Source organism: Danio rerio, chromosome 18 (genome assembly GCF_049306965.1).
Source record: "Danio rerio strain Tuebingen ecotype United States chromosome 18, GRCz12tu, whole genome shotgun sequence".
In the NCBI taxonomy this organism is placed as follows: Eukaryota; Metazoa; Chordata; class Actinopteri; order Cypriniformes; family Danionidae; genus Danio; species Danio rerio.
In genome coordinates, this window is record NC_133193.1 from 24450210 (window position 1) to 24471052 (window position 20843).

The window sequence follows — 20843 nt, forward strand, 5'->3', positions numbered from 1 at the left end:
TTTTAAATGTCATTTTAAGCTGTATAGAAGTGTCTTGAAAAATATCTAATAAAATATTCTTTACTGTCATCATGGCAAACATAAAATAAATCAGTTATTACAAATAAGTTACTGAAACTATTATGTTTAGAAATGTGTTGAAAAAAATCTTTTCTCCATTAAACAGAAATTGGGGGGAAAAATAAACAGGGGGTCTAATAATTCAGTGGGGCTAATAATTCTGACTTCAACTGTATATCCATGCCTAATATCTGATGGCCAGTAAGTTATACATTTTTTATAAATTGTTAAAATTTTGGTATTTGTGATGCAGCAAGTCCAGAGACTGATGTGTACACCATGATTTTATATAAAATTCACTTTACTGGCCTTAAACAAATATTTTCTCAAATCAAATGAGTAGCGACTTGGACCCGGAAACAGAGAGTAGATGGTCTTTTGTAACAGCTTGAACACAAATAATCATTTACACTTCGAAAGCAATCCAATCAAATGCAATTTCAACTTGCTCTGGTAGTGATCAAAAGTGGACAAACTCAAAACACTTTAGAATCATCCATTTCTTTGTATTTAGGACTGTGTGATTTGACCAAAGAAATGGCTCAATCAACTTTTTGTATCAGCAATCATGATATAAAGTTCAAATCTTTTTTGTTTAAATGGACAAAATAGACAAATGGACAAAAGCTATAAAAAGTTAATATGGTTTTCTTATGAAACTACTTTTTTGAACAAATATTCACCAAGCAGGTAAACATTTTACAAATTAATGTTTGTTTTGATGTTAGCTCAGGTTAAGTTATTATTTTTCATATTTTAGAAACCACATTGTTACTTTTCAAAAGGGTAATGTTTAGATTTTAAGTATATAATTATGGTGATCTACATGCTTGATTTTGAAAGACAGAAAAGTTTTTTATTTTTTCAAACAGTGTAAATTGTGTTCTTGTACCTCAGATTTCCCATATTCTTCTCAGTGTTTGTCATATTCGGACAGTAAAAAGACATTTAAATTAAAAATTAAATGCCTGGCTTCTACAGTTTCGACTCAGAAGCAAATATCTGCCTTTAAATGGGAAAGAAATAGATTTGATATTTACTGCACTGTGGTTCTTATCAATATTAACCAATGTTATTGATTTAATGGCCAGCCTTATCTGTTTTTAATGTCATCACCTTGTGATCAGATCAACAATGGGGCCTTGGACACAAAATCACATTTGAATTTCACAGCGATACAAACTGTAACTGTAGCAGAAAAAAACTGCTCAGCATATCAGCGTCACTCTTCCAAGTTTTAAACTGCAACTACAAAATTTGAGGGTAAAAGAGGAAAGTGTTCAATGGCAGCCATTAAAAAAGCATAAGCTGGTATTATGTAAATTTGTTCCAGACTTAGTACTTCTTAGTTTAGCTTTCTGCAGGAGGACTGAAATTACTGACACTCCTTTTAAGGGGTTCAGAATAAAGTCCACTTTGACATTTTGTAGATTGTGTATGTTTATAATCATTGCATGCAGCATCAGGTAAGCTACTTCAACAAGTAATTAATTACTGGCTATTATTCATTAGAATTGTATTTTAATACTTTTCTAATTATTTTGTCTGAAATGTAAACTATTTCTCAAGAAGTAATTACTTGACAAAACTTTTTATATAAATCTTAACACATTAAGTAGAACAGAAATTAAACTCTTTTAATTTGAGATAAACAGAAACTTTTAGTTTTATAATAAAAAAATGACACCACGTTTCATACATACCATATTGATAATGAAAAATTTAAATATTTCATTGTTTTTTAACATGTGTAATTCTAAGTTGGGCAAATCTAAAATTCTTTAATTTAACAAAACCTGGTTATTATGGGTATATGTGAATAACAAAAAATGTATGCAGTTCATACAGTATGCACAAAATCTGCTTCTCTGAATGTAAACCTTATATTTTCATTAACTAATTATTCACTCCATAATTTTTTTACTAAAGCATGTGTAAACCATAGACTAAAAGATATGGACGTCATATCTGTTACATCCCCTATACGTTTCTGAAAGGCGCAAAAGAAGCAACAAGTGGGCGTGGCCAAACAGCATCATTTTGTTCTTGCGTCATTGCTCCAACGGGGGGTAACCAAATAAGGGCAAAGAGGTGGAGCTACAGACACACGCTAGCATTTTGCTTAGACAGAATTTTCTTTGGGAAAAATGCTTAATTCTTCATTACCTGTGATTCGTTTGTGTTCTGACCACATGTGCTTGGCTATGTGCTATATCAATAAAGTGTTTAGTGCTTTAAAAACACTGTTGTAAAACTTTAAGCCACTAAACATTGTTCTTATGACGCTTTTCTACAGGTGGAAAACGCAAATTACTTCCAAATATTTCAAATATAGTCTGTGTTAGTATATTCAATTATATTCAATATATTGTTCTAGAGCAGTGTTCTCAAATTTTTTCATCAAGTACCACCTTAGAAAAAAATTGTCTCTCCAAGTACCACCAAAATGAGCAGTATTGAAATACAGTAGCGTAGTAGGCCCAGTAAAGCAGCTACAACTCTGCACAGTTAAAAAAAAAAAGTGGCAGATTACCTTAGAAATATAGGCTATATGTCATATATGGCATATTATATACATGACTTTTGATAAATTTTGAAATATATGTAGCATGTACATGACATATTTCATTCCTCCGCGTACCACTAGTGGGAAGCCCGCGCACCACTAGTGGTACACGTACCACAGTTTGAGAACCACTGTTTTAGAGCCTACAGCTAATCAATCTGTCAGATTCTGGAGTGCATTACAGCTCTAAAGAAAAATATAAATGATAAGTGATCTTAAGTAAAACAAATACATTTACAGATATGGTATAAGTATATAATTTCACTCGCTTGGGAAATGGAGGCCACGTGAATGGTTTTTGAGCACAATTAAGTACACACAGCATGTCATATCATCTGAGAATTGTAGGAAATAATTCCAAAAGGCAATTGACTGTGTAAAGCAACATAAAATAAAATAAAAAATGTTGTATATGCAGAGTTCAGTGGCTAATCAGGTGAGGTGGCATGACAGCGAGGAGCAAGACTTAGCTGTCACTCAAGTGGCCACGCCCTTAATTATGCAGACTTAATATTATATTAATAAATTAATATTAACAAAACAGAGGAGTTTTTTTAAAAATACCCCCCACCTTTTTTTCTGCTGTAAAGTTGGTCATTTTAACATTGGGGTCAACAGAAATTTGCTCTATTATGGAGCCAGGAGTAGTGAAATTTCGATGAATTGCAGTTTCAGTTACTTCCATATATGCTTCACGAGGAAGTGCGGGAGGTTGCCGCTTGGTGCAAACATAACCTTTAGAAATGGAAAATAGATTTTATTCTGCAAAAAAAGTATAGTATTTAAGTATTAGTATTTTAGGCAACATTATATGTAACTACAGTATAAGTAGATTACCTGAAAATGTAAAGTAATCAATTAATTAACTGTTTTTATCAGAAAAGTTATTTAATTGCTGTAATTGGTTACTTTATACCTAATTAAACCCAACACTGAGTACATGAAAGGATGCATAAAAAAAAAACTGAACTCAAGTGAACTTCGATAAGTTGCATATGACTGCCGGTCTTATATTGTAAACGCCAAAAGAGACCCCCAACACACTCTCCTCAGACCACTGTAATGGAGACCAGACTTCTATCCCAAGATTCCTCAGTGCCCCGCCCACTGCAAAGCCCTCTGGGAGCTCTCAGGCACAGCTTGGCAGCACATGACCAGAAAGATTCCCCTTATGAACCGCCGCCTTTATATTCCTCCCTCCTAATCTACACCCTCAGGCGCTCCTTTACACACTCTTCATCCGCTCCTCCGAAATCAATCACGCCAAGGTCTCTTTTTTTAAATAGATCTGGCTGCTTATGAAAATCAAATTTCTTACTCATTGCAGTCAGGCGATCTGTGACTCACGGGCCAAATGTTTTTTTTTTTTCCCCTCAAAGCTCAAAGTCACTGTGAGCTCTGGAAAAATGAAACCCTGTAATTATTCTATAATTCATGCTTTCTCATCCTGGCGGTGCAGAGTCTGACCCTCGTTCGAAGCTTGTTTTCGAGCTCCACCGCTTTATTTTGGAAAGCGAATAGTATTTGTTCAGATCGAACGTTCGCGACGGTCACATAGCTGTGGTTAAATCTAAACTCCATCATCTGTAATTGGATAAAAAAGCAGCACAATAGCAGCCTGGGTCGGTGTTTTCTGGGAAAGTGGGCCAGGTTTGTTTTTTTTAAATGAGGACAATGTTTGTTTTTTTTTGCAATCTGCAACAGACAGGTTTGTTTTTTTTAAATGAGGACAATGTTTGTTTTTTTTTGCAATCTGCAACAGACAAAGAAGAGCGTACACACTTATTTGTCCTATTTCGCTGGGTCTTAATGCGGTTTTGTCACTGCTTGTGTATGCAGAGAGTCTAAAGGGGCGAATCAAAGCTGAAAGATATCGAAGACTGTAATGGCCTTCTGCGTGATAGATGGATGAAAAATAGATAGGCCATTTTTCATGAAACCCTGGGCCTTTACTGCAGGTGGGATTAGCACATGAGTGATGTTAGGCCAGTGAAAGTATTAATATATCATTAGTATTGATCTTTTTCATTAGCAGCGCTGTCTGGCCAGCAGAATCTAAGCACTATTGACTTGTGGTACAGGAGAGTGCTTCAGCTGTGCTCCGGATGATCGATGCTGCGTCCTCTCATCCACACAACACAGAGCACAAATATACAGACCAAACAGAACAACTATTTCTGGGCTTTTCAAAGTCCTGTAAATATAGATATTAGATGGGAGAATCAAACTCAGAATTGATATAGTTGTGTGTGTAACACCTTTTGCATTTTGTTCATTTTGTTACCCCGTGGAAGAAAAAAAAAACCAAACATCTTAATGCCATTGTTGGTTTCTCCTTGTCAACCTGGTCTGTTGACTGGTTTTTACAAGGGTTTGGGTTTTTTTCAGCTGGTTAGGGTGGTAGACCATCTGGCTTACCAGCTAAATAAAAAAAATAAAATAAAAAAACTGAAATTAGTTAGGACCAAAAAAAAAAACTGTTTATGTTAGTTTTGTTTGCCCTGTTTTCTATTTTTTTATGTTTATTTTATTGTCAGCTTCATATATTTTTATTTAAAAAATTAAATTAAATTTCTGCCCTATCAAATAAAATGTATATAAAAATAACTTTCTTGTTAAATGTTGACTTAATGTTTTAAATAATTACTATGGAAATGTCAAAACATGGTTGAAATTATGTTAGATTGTTAGACTGAAAGTATTTATGTAATAATAAATTATAATACCTATTTTTAATAAAATATATAAGACAAAAAGTATACTGTACCAGGTTTATTTTATTTATTAATTCTATATTTAATTATTAAATTCAGTATAAAGTTTAAGACAAAGTTATTAGCCTTTCTGTGAGATGTTTATGAACTTACGGTACAGTTGAAGAAATATTTCCCAGGTGCTGTCCAGTCAAACTAAAAGAAATAAGGCTTTATCCAAAATAAATATACATAATAAGAAATACTGTGAAAACAAATCGCTTTGCTCTGTTAAACATCACTTATTTAAACAAAAATAAGTTGCCCTAAATTGTAAATTTGATATACTGTGTATTATGTATAATTAAACAATACGGGTCAAAGGTTTTGGGTCAGTTTATTATTTTTTTTCATGTATTTTTTTTTAATAAAATTATTCTGTTCATCAAAGCAGAATTTATTCAATGTAAAAGAAATGTTAAATTGTTAAATATTTATTTTACTTATTTGTGTAGTTTCAAATGAAATGATTACTTAAGTCATCATTGTTTTTTTAAAATATTACCACTCATAATAAAAATAATAATAATAATAATAATAATATCAACAACAACAACAACAACAACAACAACAATAATAATAATAATAATAATAATAATAATAATAATAATAATAATAATTAGTATTAGAGTGATTTCTAAAGGATCATGTGAATCTGAAGACTGGAGTAATGAAGCTGAAAATTCATCAATAATATCACTGGAATAAATGTTTAAATTAAATCATAAACTACTTTTGAACAGTTATTTTAAAGTACAGTAACATTTATTTTAAAACAGCTTATTTTAAAACATTTAAAAATCCTGCTGACCCCAAACCTTTGACCAGCAGTGTACATATACTGTATGATATGCATATATCAAAATAATTATAAATGCTTATAATCTTATAAAATGTATATCATTTTATTAGGCGTACCTAAAATGTACATTTTGTTACATGAAGAGGTTTCTTATGCTTAACTAATGCTATGATTATTTATTCAAAAACACACACAAAAAAATTATGTTGTAAAATATTACATTTCAAAATAATTATTTTTATTTGTGAAAACAGTTTAGCTGCTTAATATATTTGTAAAAACTGCGATATTTTATATTCTGCATTTTAATAATAAATTTCAGAAGAACAGCAAGGAAATAAACATTTTTCTAACACCATAGTATATAATAATGCTGTATTGAAAAAAATATTCAAAGATGATTCCTTGGATTTATAAACATTTTTTACGTTAAGTGGTTGTAAACAATTTATTTTAATTAAATTTATTTATTTATGAACTTAATTTAAACAAATTATTTTTGTTTAAATTCAACACAAATAAATTGTTGGCAACATTTTTGCAGACATCTTTTTTTTTTTTTTTTTCAATATACTTTATTCTAAATTTGTTTTAGCATCCTAAACCCACATGTACATGCAGGGTTGGATATAGTGATTTGGGAGCCCTCAGCAATTCCAACCATGTGGCCCAAAACTTCAGAAATGCACCTTTTGTACTTTATTTTATATTGAGTGATATAAGAAAAAAACTAAAAATAAATCAATCTCCTTTTCTACATTTTGTAATAAATAATAATAACCAACATGTAAAACCTTTTAAATGATTTGTTTTCTTAAAATGATTTCACAACTAAACATGCTATATAAACTATTTTGTTTTTAAAACGAAATCCTTTAAAACCTAATTTGACTGCTTCATTATTGTCGTTGGGGGAAAAGATTTGCGCAGATGTAATAAACATTACACTTTTATTTTTTTAGACCCTCATCATACAAAATATGATAGAAAATGATGTTATATATAATTTATGAGTATAATTTGATTTAACTCTGATTTCCTGGGGCCCTAAGCGACCGGTTATCTTGCTTATTGGTTAAATTCACCCCTGCACGTATGTAGGCCTAGTAGAAGTTTATAAATAACAAACATATCTCGTCACTATACAAACACTTATGCTTATGTCTACAGCTAGCTTACATGTCTAATGCTGATTATTTACAACAGCTTTATGCATCGGTCTGCTTTGTGCTGTGCGTATGACAGCTATAACCGCTTCATCTGCTAATGCGCACACTTAAAGATGGGATCCCAGGCGTCGAGTGGTGTAAAAACAGGGTTAGAGTGTGCTATAATCACCACTTCCATGGATGATGAGCTCACGCTGTATGAGATACACACTGTCTGCCTGTCCGTCTATCTTTCCCTCACCGTCTGCCTGTCTGTCTGTCCGTCTGTCTGCCTGTGCTCAGACGTCTATGTCAGGGAGAGATTTAGACATAGGCACGTAAACATATGTATCTGTGACAAGGCCATCAGTCATATCTTTATTTTTAAGGCTAGTGATTTGAAGACTTGCCCCTGACTAATGACTAATGTCTGCCACTTCAACCAAAAAAAGCTGCTCAATTTTTAGCGTCTATGCTGAGGTTGACCTTTGCTGGCCCCTGCTGGACATGAAGGGACATTGCATGTAGACTGCAGGCTCTCGCTCGTGTTGCGATTGAGACTTGATGTCAGTGATCCAGACACACACAGCACAGTTATTTTTAGCAATAACTATTTAAGTGCTTAGCTTAAAGTTATTTTGCAGTCCAAGGGTGTTTATTTGGTTTGTTTTGGATTCGCCCTCCCACAACCCCCACAATAATGAAGATTTCGTTTACTGAGCCAAGGGTGTAGATTGGCTCTTAATATTGGTGGGGACATACATCATTAGAGCTGCATTAAACGCTTTCGCGCTTTTAAAAATATTTAAAAAGTAGTAAATAATATAAGATAAACACTTAACAAAACAAATAACAATCTCGTCTCATGTTGCAAAAGTCAATTTTTATAGCACTGTAAACTTCCAAACATACCGTAGTAGCCTTGCACTTGACAGCAGGGAAAGGCATAGCCAATCACTGTGTCTATATGTGTTTGGGGGAGGGACTCAAAGGATTCCACCCTTTCTTTATATTTATACTGAGGGGTAACGCTTGCAATTTTGGCCCTAGTGAGTAGATACAGGCCCATAGCCAGACTGGTGAATTGGGTGGTTTTTTTGTTCTCAAAAAGGACTTTTTTTTCTCTCAAAAATGCACCTTTCTGCAGTTACGCCTCATTTTCTTTTTAATTATGACATTTAAATTCTGTATTTTAGTGACATTTTAAACGCAATTTTTGGCTGAATTAGCTTGTTGAGCTAATTCAGCTAGTCATCTTAACCACACTTTTACAGATTTACAATAAAAAATATGAAAAAATACAAATGATTAAAATGCAACTTTATTACATCATATATCATTAGAAAAAAAAAGTCTGTTAAAAGTCTGTGGATTATTGTCATTTATTATTCAATTAACAAACTGGCCAGCACATTCAACTTTCCTCAGTCACAATTTGGCCATTTGAAATGATAAAAAAGCAAACATAATAATAACACAATAATAGTAATAATAATAATATAGCTTTATGATTATTCTAGCCTCTCTTGTAAAAAATGACATTCGAAAATCCATGCTAACAACAATAACCAAATTAGTGTTCAAAGTTACTTGTAAAATGTTTTCTCTATTTAAAAACAATTAATTAGCTGAAATCACACTGAAGTGAAAGCCAACAGAGGATTCTGCTTGGTCTTAAAGCCTTTTTCAATATATTATTTTCACTATTTATGATGGCATACCAGTAAAAATAAGAAAAATAAGCTCATGGATAAGACAAATTCTTAACTTTTAATAGTAAGGGGTGGTGGGTCTTTCGAACCGCCTGAACCTCCCCGGCCACAGGCCTGTTATGCGTATGTTTTAGGGGGAAATGGGAGCTGGAGTTTGGGCCCCCTAAGACCTTGATTACACAAACACACTTGTTTCCATTTTTGTGCGCCTGCAGTTGAAAAAAAGTCAACTCTGAGTATGAAAATTGGGTTACATCAGTGCCGTCTTCTCATTCTCCAACCAAATGAAAGCAAAGACAGGGTTTCTGCTGAGGTGACAGCAGTATTTGTGTTGTCAAGATGACTACGATGATGACTAGTGGATTTCACAAATGAAATCATACAACTCAAGAAAATGACAATATTATTAAATATTGCAATTCTAACCATTTCAACAGCAATACTCATGCACAATAGACCCTTTTCACATTCACGGGTTTCTCAGTAGCGGAAGGCATCATGGTTGGGTAAACTTAGAGCGCAGTGAATGGCAGAGTACAACAAATCATTTTTTTACAATCCTATTTGCTGAAATAAAAAATTTAAAAAATCTACAATTGTGTTATCAAGACTATCAGAAAAAGGAAAAAAAAAATTGTGTGTGACTGATGACAGCAGCCAGAGGAGAGAATAACATCAAATTTACTCTCAGCCCCATACACACTGCATTACAAACAGCTTGCGTAAGTGATCATTTGTTTTTTTGTAATTTAATGCAAAGATGATGTAATACATTCATAAATGCATTTGAATGTTCATACTTATTTTTTTTTATTAAAAACTTTCAACAATTTAAAAATATGATGGCGTTAAAGGCATCACAATAGTCTCGTGAAAAGGGTCCATACACAGCTGATTCAGTGATTGCCTAACAACATAAAAAGGACACCACGTCAGCACCAATAGCCTAGTGGTTAAGTGCACCGACATTTAGCAAGGTGCTCACGGCGACCCAAGTTCGATGTCCGGCTAAAGGCCCTATGTCAATCCTTTCTCTGCTCCCAATGCTTTCCTGTCTGTCCTTCTCTGTCCTATCACATTAAAAAAGGTGAAAAACCCCTGAAAAATTATTATAAAAAAGGACAGCACACTTTTTTTGTCAACAAAAAAGGCAATGCGTTGCGCCTCGCATTCTTAAAGCTCTTGCTCACCGGATTCGGCACCGCACCACCCAGCACCATGCCTTTTAGAATTGTAAACAGGTTTCTATCAGGGTACACACACTAGCTCCGTAAGTTGGCAGCTGTCCAAGGCACCTAGCTATGACTCAAGACACTGGAGAGGGTGCTTGCTGCAGAGCCATTTGAGGAGAGCTGAGCTCCAGCGAGGGGGAGCATGAGCTGTCGCTTCTCCTCCTGTAAGCTGTTTTAATGCGTACACCAACCCCACCCCTAACCCTACCCCCAGTGACATCACTCGTAGAAGAAGTGCAAAAAAGGTGGAGCTCAAGCTTAAGCTCCCCCTCGCTGGAGCTCAGCTCTCCTCAAATGGCTCTGCAGTGAGCACCACTTGAGACACTGTTCATATTTCTGCAATGCATCTGGTGTGTGACCCACTTCAGAAAGGAAAAGTGTGTTTAGTGTACTCGACTGCTAATAGCATTTCTGGGGGCCCAAAAACTGTGTAGCAAAGATTTTATATCTGTAAAATATTTACATAATGCCTCTTCACTATCTGCTGGTGAATAATGTTTACATTGACCCTCAAACTCTTTTTTTATATTTATTAAATGAGACTTTAAATACGTCTAAAACTAAATCAGAAACATTTAAATGGCACAAAAGGAGCACTTTAAAAGTTTCACAGAATAACAAAAACACCACTAGTGCCACCTGCACTATTGGCTATTATGGGTTCTTCAGGTTTGGTTAGAGTTTGTAGTAAATAAGTCACATAAATTCACACATAAATTACTCAAACAAAAGTTTGAACATAATTCAACTTTAAAGTGCTAAAATAACTGACCCCTGTCACTTCAGACTGATCTACAGTCCCGGAAGGTTCAATATCTCACTCTATTGCATGCGGGCTGCAATTCTTTTTTACTCCTATTGTGTTTGCAGTTTGACAACTAACATGTTTGCCACTCGATCACAGTGCAACCATTTTAACTATATTCTGTCTCTGTCTCGGTTTGTGTGTTGGTGTGTGTGCGTTTGTGCATGTATCTGCATGTGTGCGTGTGTTTGGGTGTGATGACCCAGCCCAGGCGACAGCAGGACCCCAGCCCTGGCTCCAACATGGGCAACACTGATGATCACAAGATGCGCTAGCGGCATTCACCAAAGTGGGCAGGGAAAGGGTCACAAGACCTCCATCACCACAGCAATCTCATCTCCTGATGCCTTGTTTATCACAGGACAGACCAAAGTCCACACCGCTGGGGGAGTTTTGGGGGAAGCGGCCCGTTGAAAGGGCTGGGTTGGATTGGGTTGGGCTGGGCTGGTATTGATGTGAGATTTCATTCGCATTTGATTTAGTCCCTCGTTTCTTCTTGGGATTTTTGCACTATGTGATAACGTTCAGTTTAAAGTCCCCCGTGTCGCCTTTCGGTATGCATGGTTTTCCTGCCTATGTTTTTGCTCATGTACCTTTTATCCCACCCCTATGCAAGGCATCTTATTTTATCCTCTTGTTCATGAAATGGCATTTTTTAATTATTATTGTGTGTGAAAGTCAGGATGTTTACTTTTTTTGTATTTTCATTTCCTATATAAATATAAATATATAAACATGTCTGTCTTTGTGCTTCGTAGTTAATGTTGCTAGGTAGATTTGTGTGCTAGAGTAGTGCTTTTTTTACGTCTAAAAAGACAGATCTCGAAAGAGGCTGCTGATGTTGTGGACAAGAGTCTTTTTTTCTCCACGTGCTCTGTCTTCCGCTCTTTTCCTGTTACAGACGTGAGTTTTGAAAGTGAAGCGAGCAGCAGGAAGTGAATATTGAGGTCAGTGTTATTCTACACAAAATGAGGCAGAGATCTAGTTCTTCACCCTTGTTTGCTTTTATTAATGTTTGCCATTTACCTATTCATCTTGTTTCAGTGCAGGATTTTCCACATAATCGAATTTACTCCAGAGTTCTTTAAATGTAGACTCTTTGAAAATTATTTTAAATAGTTTTACTTCACCAAAAATCATGTTTCTTAAGCGCCTACATTTTTTTTCTTTGATTTTTATTCAGATTTTCAGAGGTCATTCCTTTCTAAAACATCATTTTAACTTTTAATATGACAGTAATATTTATAAATCATATACAAGATATTATTTTATATGTCATAAATTCACATAATGTCATTAATAAATAATCAGTTATACAAAATGCACAAGATATGACATAAAAAAGCAGAGCTTCACAATAATATCACATTTGAAATGTGGTTTTGTAACATTTACATGTAAGAAAATAAAAAAGGTGATAATGTGATCACTTTTGCACATAAAAGTGTTCCAAAATCACATTTTAAAGTTGCTGTGATGTTCATTACAGTACGTGGATGTACTTCCAACTGAAACAGAATATTGAGTAGGGGGCGGGGCTTTGTGCATCATTCCCTTATAGAAAACTAACAGTGAGAGAGGCGTGGTTAAGAATATTGTGGTTGAACGTCAAAGGACCGACACTCCAAACCAGAACATAAATAGTCAGAGTTTGAATGAAGATTACCTAAACAAACCTTTTTATGTGTGTGGACTTGCCCATTATTGTTCATCTAAAGCACAGATGTCAAATCCAGTTCATGGAGAGCAGCAGCTTAACACAAGGTGCATTCCAAATCACATGGTTATGCACTATTCTATGCCATTTTGCAGTATTAATAGTGTAAGTTGTGCGTTCACACTGAAAAATAATAAGTGCACTTTAATTAGCCAGATGATGCACTTATTCAACCGCTAAAATGAAGTGTGGAACGATTGACACTTCAGGCACTCAATGGCCGCAGCTTACAAAAACTATCGAGCGCATATGTTGAATAGCTTTATTTATTTTGGATTGTTAAAGCAAAATTCTCCTACGAGAGTGGTTTTACTGCCTCCTGATGGTGAATGCGGTTTTACTCATGGCAGGTATTATATGGTCGTTTGGTCATTTATTTAACTAATTTGGCAACCATTAAACATCATCAGCGAAACGGTTTGAATTTCTGCTTGGTAAAAAAACACATTTTATTTGGGACGACACTAAATTCATATACTATGCTGTTGCGTGTGTAAGTGCATATACAGTATAGTGTGCCATTCGGGATGCATCTACAGTTTAGCTTTAACCCTAATTAAAGACACCTGATCAAATTAATCGAGTACTTCAGGCTTGCTTGAAACCTACAGGTAATGCTGCGATTTGAGCATGTGAAATTCTGTCGTACAGCGCTGCAAAAAGAGGTGGGATTAAACAAGCTGATTAAACACTTAAAAAAGCAAGAAATTGGTCCATATTTTAAATTGTCATGTTTTGAGCCTTGATTGGTCTCACGCAATCAAGTGATGCGATTTCGCTGGTCAGAGTTTACCAAGCTTGAGCTTGGTTTCTGGTCTGCCGCATTCGCATGCGTATGAACGGAAGTCTATGGGTAGAAAAGTCCAGTGTGACCACTACTTTAGTGTGTTGAAGCAGGGTTGAAACTAAACTGTGCAGAGCTGCGGCCCTCCAGGAATTTTATTTGATACCTGTGATCTAAAGATTGAAAGTTGTCAATGATCAGCATTTCATTTTATTTCAAAGTCGATGGTAGGAATTTAAGGGTCAAGAATTATCGGTGGGATGGTGAAGTCAGAAGTTATGACCTACCTCTAGCTTAAACCAAATATACACAAGTAAGAGGTTATTTATAGAGAGCAGATTCAGGTTGTCTTGAGTGTAGAGGAAAAACGAATGTTGGTTTAGTAGAATGTTAAAGATTTATATAGTTGGAGTGTGCTTTTAAACCACACTGTGGTCAGAAACTGGGCACCAGGAGTGTATTGAGGTCTCTATGTATTTTAAAGATGCCAGAGAGAGAACTTGACCAAACCAGCATCCACACAAAACAGTCCTGTGTTAATTAGTCCAACTTTCTGCTTTCTATGTGTGTCTTGCGCTGTGTATCAAAGATAAAACCTTTGCTGACCCACTTTCAGTTTTTCTTACACCCCTTTACTTAATGCTGGCATTAAGGCAAAATACACAGGTAGTGGATGGCTCTTTTTGTAATGAATGAATCAATAAAATGTTTATTTTCATAATTATTTTAAGTTATTGATGCAGGTATACTTTTGTTTCATTATCAGGTTCCGCTATGATGAAATGTGTATTTCTGTATTGATATTGTTTTCGTTTTGTTTTCTCCCTTGGCCCCATAAGGAACTGTGGGGATGTTACGATGGTCTTTGGTTGTAGCTCTTTTTTCGGTTTTTAATTTTAAGCAAGGAGGACTGTTAACTGAGGTGTTATGTTTGATCTGTTTCTTAATAAACTTGTTACAAACAATTATAGTGTGTATGTGTATGTTTGAATGCAGTCCAGCTCATTCATTTCCTTTATCTGTTTCAGAGCAGATCATTTTATGCCCCAAATTGTAATACAGATGTGGCCTTTAAAAACATCGATATAAGTCAAAGATTCACAGACTGTAGCAGTCGCAAGTTTGCTACAGGCTGCTACCCTCAATCTGATGACTCAGTGCACTTTAACTTTCTTTTTTATTTATAAAAAATAATTATATAAATATATATATATATATATATATATATATATATATATATATATATATATCTTAAAGTTTATCTATCTTAAATATAAAATTCCTGATCATAATTATAGTTTTAATGTAAACCTGCATATTTTGAAACAAGGTGTAAAACTTGGAGCAACCGAATATTTAGATAACCTTCATAGCAAAATTTCTCTGGCCCAGCTCTGGCCCACACAATCAGCTTTTGCTTGGCTCATATGCCGCAGTGAATTATGGTACATGACTGGACCAACTCTGGATGCCAGGCAGTGGCCACACATGGACCATATCTGGGTCTAGTCTCAGCCAAGTTAATAACCCATAATTGGGCCAGATATGTTGGTACATATCAATTATTAACATCTGGACCAAATACAACATTTTACATTTTGCCCAAGTATTGTGTGCCACCTTAAAGATGGTGCCATCTCTACCAAACCAGTGCCATATTTGCCTGCTGTGCCAGATTTATGCCAAATCTGGGCCAGAATTATTTCCTACCTGGGTTAATGCTAACTGCACAGTGGAGTTTGTTGTTGTTTGCGCCCCCTGGTGGATGTTCTGTAAAGTACAACACACTCCAAGAAGAGTTTGACAATAAGCTATAGCAAGCTGCAGCACGAAATGAGGTGAGCCGCGGTAAAAAAAAAAATAAAAATAACTAAATAAATAATTTCAAAAACAAACACAAAAAAAACTTTTTAATGGCCACATCTGTACATTGTTATAGTATATTAATGCATTTCAAGCCAAGTTTTTGTTTCAAAAAACTTGTGGCAAGGCCAGAAATTTAATTGAGTAAACTATGGTGAAATAGGCGGTCCTCAATGTCCACTCATAAATTAAAATGCATCATTATACCGTACTTGAAGATTTAATAACAATTTCACTTGGTCTTTGGCTGAAAGATAAAATATGAGCGAGAAATATATATGTTCATTTTTTTTCAGCTTGGTCCCTTTATTAATCAGGAGTCGGCACAGTGGTATAAACTGCTAAATTATCCAGCATTTGTTTTATACCGCGGGATCCTTTCCAGCTGCAGCCCATAGAAAACACCCATACTCTTATTCACACACATACACTACGGACATTTTAGCTCACACAATTCACAGGCCTATAACGCATCTCTTTTGACTTGTGGGGGAAACCGGAGCACCCGGAGGAAACCCACGCCAACACGGGGAGAACATGCAAACTCCACAGAGAAATGCCAACTGACCCTGCCGAGGCTCGAACCAGCAACCTTTTTGCTGTGAGGTGACAGCGCTACCCGCACAGCCTCCATGTATAAATTGAAAATAAAAATTTGAGTTGATAATGTGTATTGTTATCTTCATAAATGCTTTGCCAATCATTATTACATAGGTCTTTAGTGACCCAGATACGATTTCTATCTTTTCTGGTATAAAAATGTAAAAATTGAAAGCCCCTGACATTTTTTAAAGATTTAGTATGAGCAGGTCAGAGCACACACTTACAATAAAGGTTATTCAGCATCCGGCTCAAATGTCTCACATCGATATTTTGATAGCTGACGACATCATAGCCCTTTTATGTGATTTGATACAGTAATTGCTCTGCCATAAAGCCATTTCAGCTATTAAGTTATGCTGAAATCTTTAGGTTTATGCTTGTAGTAATGCGTAAAACATCCCTTCATCATTGTGTATCAGAGACTGCCACCTTGAGGGATAAAGATGAATACATATACTGAATATGAGGGAGAAAGATGAATTGCACAAATATATACTTGGGTTATTTGTCTACAATTTTCCCGAAAATATAAAAAAAATCTGACGTTTTTCTTGTTATTTTGCTCATAATGGACTGATTGAGTAATATAATGAAACTTTTTTTTTTTTACAAGTTTAAAACGTTTTTTAAACAGAGCATGTTTGAAATGAAGACAGTAAAATCGCTCTGTAATTCTAAGGACTGGAATCACCAGACGCATATTGTCAGTAAACGTGTACTTCAAACTCTGTAACAGCAATTGTCTGTGATGTGTCATTGCAAAAAGGCTTGAATAAACTCCACGTCAAATAAATTGACTTGGTGTTTTTGACAAATGAGCTGGATTTCTGCCTAATCTCTGTCTCTGTTTGCAGGGACGATGGGCGGGGAGAACCAGCTGTATTCAAACACACGGGCTACAAAACATCTACACTTTGATTTGGGCTAAAAATGGGCATATTCTACATTGTATAATAAATAATCTTATTATTATAATATAATATTTATTAATTTAAATACTCAACTTACAGATGACATCTTAACACAATAAAATAAAATCTGTCTTATTATTTGATTGGGTCTGCTTTCCCTTTAACACTAACTTATCTGGTCAAATTGTTCATACTGATGTCTGAGTGCAGCTGTGAATTTATAAAGCTTAAAATGCTGTGTTTTAGGGTCATCCAGCACAGTCTGAAGATAACCAACCACTAGATTTAAGGGAACTAAGTAATAGACAAGGGTCAGAAGGAGAGGTCATTTGCAGAGAGAAGAGCAGAAAAGATTTAAAAGGTTGGTTTAAAAGCACACTGTGAATGGAAGAGAACTCAGGGTACCAACTGTTACAAGAATGGTTGAGGCGAGTCGAGAAAAGAAAAGAAGGCAGAAGGAAGCCCTGCAGACTCATATGCTGCTGACCTTAAGTGCAGGATGCTTGGATGCTAAACTCAACTTTAACATATTCAAAACTGTATGTTAGGCTGTTGAAAGCCTTGGGAGCCTGCTGAAGCATCTTTATGTTGTTGAACAACAGCATAATACCTGCTTTAAATAAAAAAAAGCTATTGCTGATACGGTATCCTGTAGGTTTCAATGTTGGTTTGCTGCAAGTTGGTTATTTATTTATTTATTTATTTATTTATTTATTTATTTATTTATTTATTTATTTATTTATTGTACTGGTCATGTGCTGGACCAACAATGGACCAGATTAAACCAGCCCATGGCAAGAAAGAACCAGTTTGCAGCAGTCCAATATACTGTAATGTACAGAAAACCATTTGTCAGTCACATTTAAATTATCATGCTCCATTTTGTTTAACTTTTATATATGTATATAAGACAAAAATATATTATATATTAGCCCAATTATTAAAATATTCAATATTTAATAAATATTCAATTAAATTCAAATATTTGCCTATTAAGTAAGAAAAAAAGAATGATTTGAGCATGTATTTAATATACAGAACAGTAGATAGAGAAGCACAGTAAATGCTCCTCTTTGCCTTTACAAATCCTGACGATGGAAATGCTAATGTTTGAAAAACATAATTTCTAAACTCTTTTCTAATGAAATATTTTGTCAGCGTCATCCTTAAATCCATTACTATACAGTCAGCTCCACAAATATTTGGACATCGACACTAAATTTATATCTAACATGTTTGGTTCTATACACCAACACAATGGATTTGTTATGAAATGAACATGTGCTTCAATTGCAGACTGTCCGCTTTAATTTGAGGTTATTTACATCCAAATCAAGTGAACGATGTAGGAATTACAACGGTTTGCATGTTTGCCTCCTACTTGTTAAGGGACCAAAAAATGGGACAATTGGCTTCTCAGCTGTTCCATGGCCAGGTTTGTTCTTCCCTCATTATCCCAATTACATTGAGCAGATAAAAGTTCCTGAGTACATTTTAAGTGTGCTATTTGGATTCTGTTGCTGTCAACTCTCAAGATGAGATCCAAAGAGCTGTCACTATCAGTCAAGCAAGCCATCATGAGGCTGAAAAAACCAAAACAAACCCATCAGAGAGATTGAAAAAAAAACATTAGATGTGGCCAAAAGAACTGTTTGGAACAATCTTAAAAAGACAGAATGCATCAGTGAGCTCAACATAAAAAGACTTGGAAGACCACAGAAACAACTGTGGTGGACAACCAAAGAATTCTTTCTCTGGTGAAGAAAACACCCTTCCCAACAGTTGCCCAGATCAAGAACACTCTCCAGGAGGTAGGTGTTTGTGTGTCAAAGTCAACAATCAAGGGAAGACTGTAAACCATTGGTGGGCCTCAAAACCAAAAAAAGTCGACACATTGGATGTCGTTTCACAGAGCAGATTAACCATGACCGAGAGCAAACTGCAAAAGCAACCAAAGAGTTTTGAAGAAAAAAAATGGAATTTTATACAATGGCCAAGTCAATCCCATAAGCTGAATCCAATTGAGCATGCATTTCTCTTGCTAAAGACAAAACTGACGGGAAAATGCCCCAAGAACAACAAACAACTGAAGACTGCTGTAGAAGCATGGCAGAGCATTACAAGGGATGAAACCCAACACCTGGTGATGTCTTTGTGTTCCAAACCTCAGGCTGTAATTAACAGCAAAGGATTTGCAACCAAGTATTAAAAAGTGAAAGTTTGATTTATGATTATTATCCTGTCCCATTACTTTTTGGTCCCTTAACAAGTGGGAGGCACATGTGCAAACTGTTGTCATTCCTACACCGATCACTTAATTTGGATGTAAATACCCTCAAATTAAAGCTGAAAGTCTGCATTTAAAGCACATCTTGTTTGTATAGAGTGCAAAATGTTAGATTTGTGTTGATGTCACAATATTGATAGACCTGACAGTATATAATGCTACAGGCTACATCATTTAGGTTACCTTTTCTGAGTTCGATTTCTGAAGTTGTGACTAGGCTACTCAAATCTGTAGAAGAAATGTTTAATAAAGACAATTTTCAACGTTTAAATTGTTGATTTTATGTTGGGATGGCGAAATTAAAGTCAAACCTGAAGAGTTATTATTCATGATCTAATTCATAATTAAAAAAAAAAATTCTAAAAGGAAACAGAAATATACTTTACATTTAATGACGTGACATACAAGATTATTTATTTTTTAGCACGGACTTTAAGTTGTAGCTTTGGCTACTTCTGAAATTAACATTATCTCAGCTAAGGAAATAAACATTCTAGGCTAGGGAATTCATCCAGAAACCCATGGTGTTTATCAAGGTCAAAGTCCAGAAAAACCTTGGCCCTTGGTTTTGGCCTGAAGCAATTTGCCTCTGGTGAGTCAACCATACAGTTTAAGCATCAGAACACTCTAAAGCACAATATCTGTGTCATTTATTCAATATATTCTATATAGGATCTTGTTAATGTGTAATATATGGCTACCATTTAAAATACAAATCCATGTTTTTGATCTGAACACTGTCTCTCAGTCTTAATAACATCTGTCAACAAACAATCTTGTTCGGTTTTCACCCAGCTTTGAACCAATGTGATTCATGCACTTTGTTCATTTGACAAAGCTTTTAGCCAGTAAATATTGCAAAGGGGAACAGAAGCTCTTGATTCTTTGTTCTTTGGCTCTTACAAAAACAGTCATAATTTGTCTCATGGACTGGAATTGATTTTTTCAGCCACTTCAGTGCCTGCATTCATCTGTGAACATACTGACATCACAGTGAATTCATACAGATAGGAAGATGATCAAAACCATCAAACCATCCATGACCATCAAAACATATTTGAACTGGATGATATTTTTTAATAATACGCACAAACACATTGATGTAAAATACTGACATTTACTAAATCAGAGCTCATCTTTCTGTAATAGTGTAGCTACTGTGTTAGATGAGGTTGATCTTGACACAATGGAAGGATTCATTTTCAGGATGTTTTTTCAGAAATCTTTACTAGCCCTAAACAATGCAAATGTGCAGTATGACATTAATGCATTTATGTAACATTATTAGATTTGCAATATTATTATCATCAAAACTTTGTGACGTTTGTGGAGTTTTGCAATCTGAGACTTTTTATATGTTTCGAATACTTATTTTTACAGTTTTGAATTTACTGGACACATAACTTATGAAACAGAAATTCATATTAAAGGAGCAAAATAAAAAGTTTCACATATTTAAAAAGTTAGAATTAGTATTAACAAATATACAGTTCATATCCTATATGATCTAATACAATCTTTATGATTGAAAAATTCAAATTGAAAAATCAGTCCTCCTGACTAATTTAAACACCAATGACTGCCTATAGAATACAGTTTT

General features: G+C 34.8%; 1 protein-coding gene across 11 annotated transcripts in view; it reads left to right on the plus strand.

The window, feature by feature from the left end:
• cbfb (core-binding factor subunit beta) overlaps positions 1 to 14544 on the plus strand; it is a 78621-nt gene extending 64077 nt beyond the window's left edge. For 6 of the 11 annotated variants that reach the window (XR_012393575.1, XM_005159048.5, XM_009293530.4 and 3 more), the window contains one exon: positions 11285 to 14544. Coding sequence is in view for 4 of the 11 variants with exons in the window: in XM_009293530.4 (XP_009291805.1) it covers positions 11285 to 11353 (69 nt within the window). In the remaining 7 variants the exon portion in view is untranslated. 11 annotated transcript variants of the gene reach the window in all.
• The last annotated feature ends 6299 nt before the right edge of the window (positions 14545 to 20843 follow it).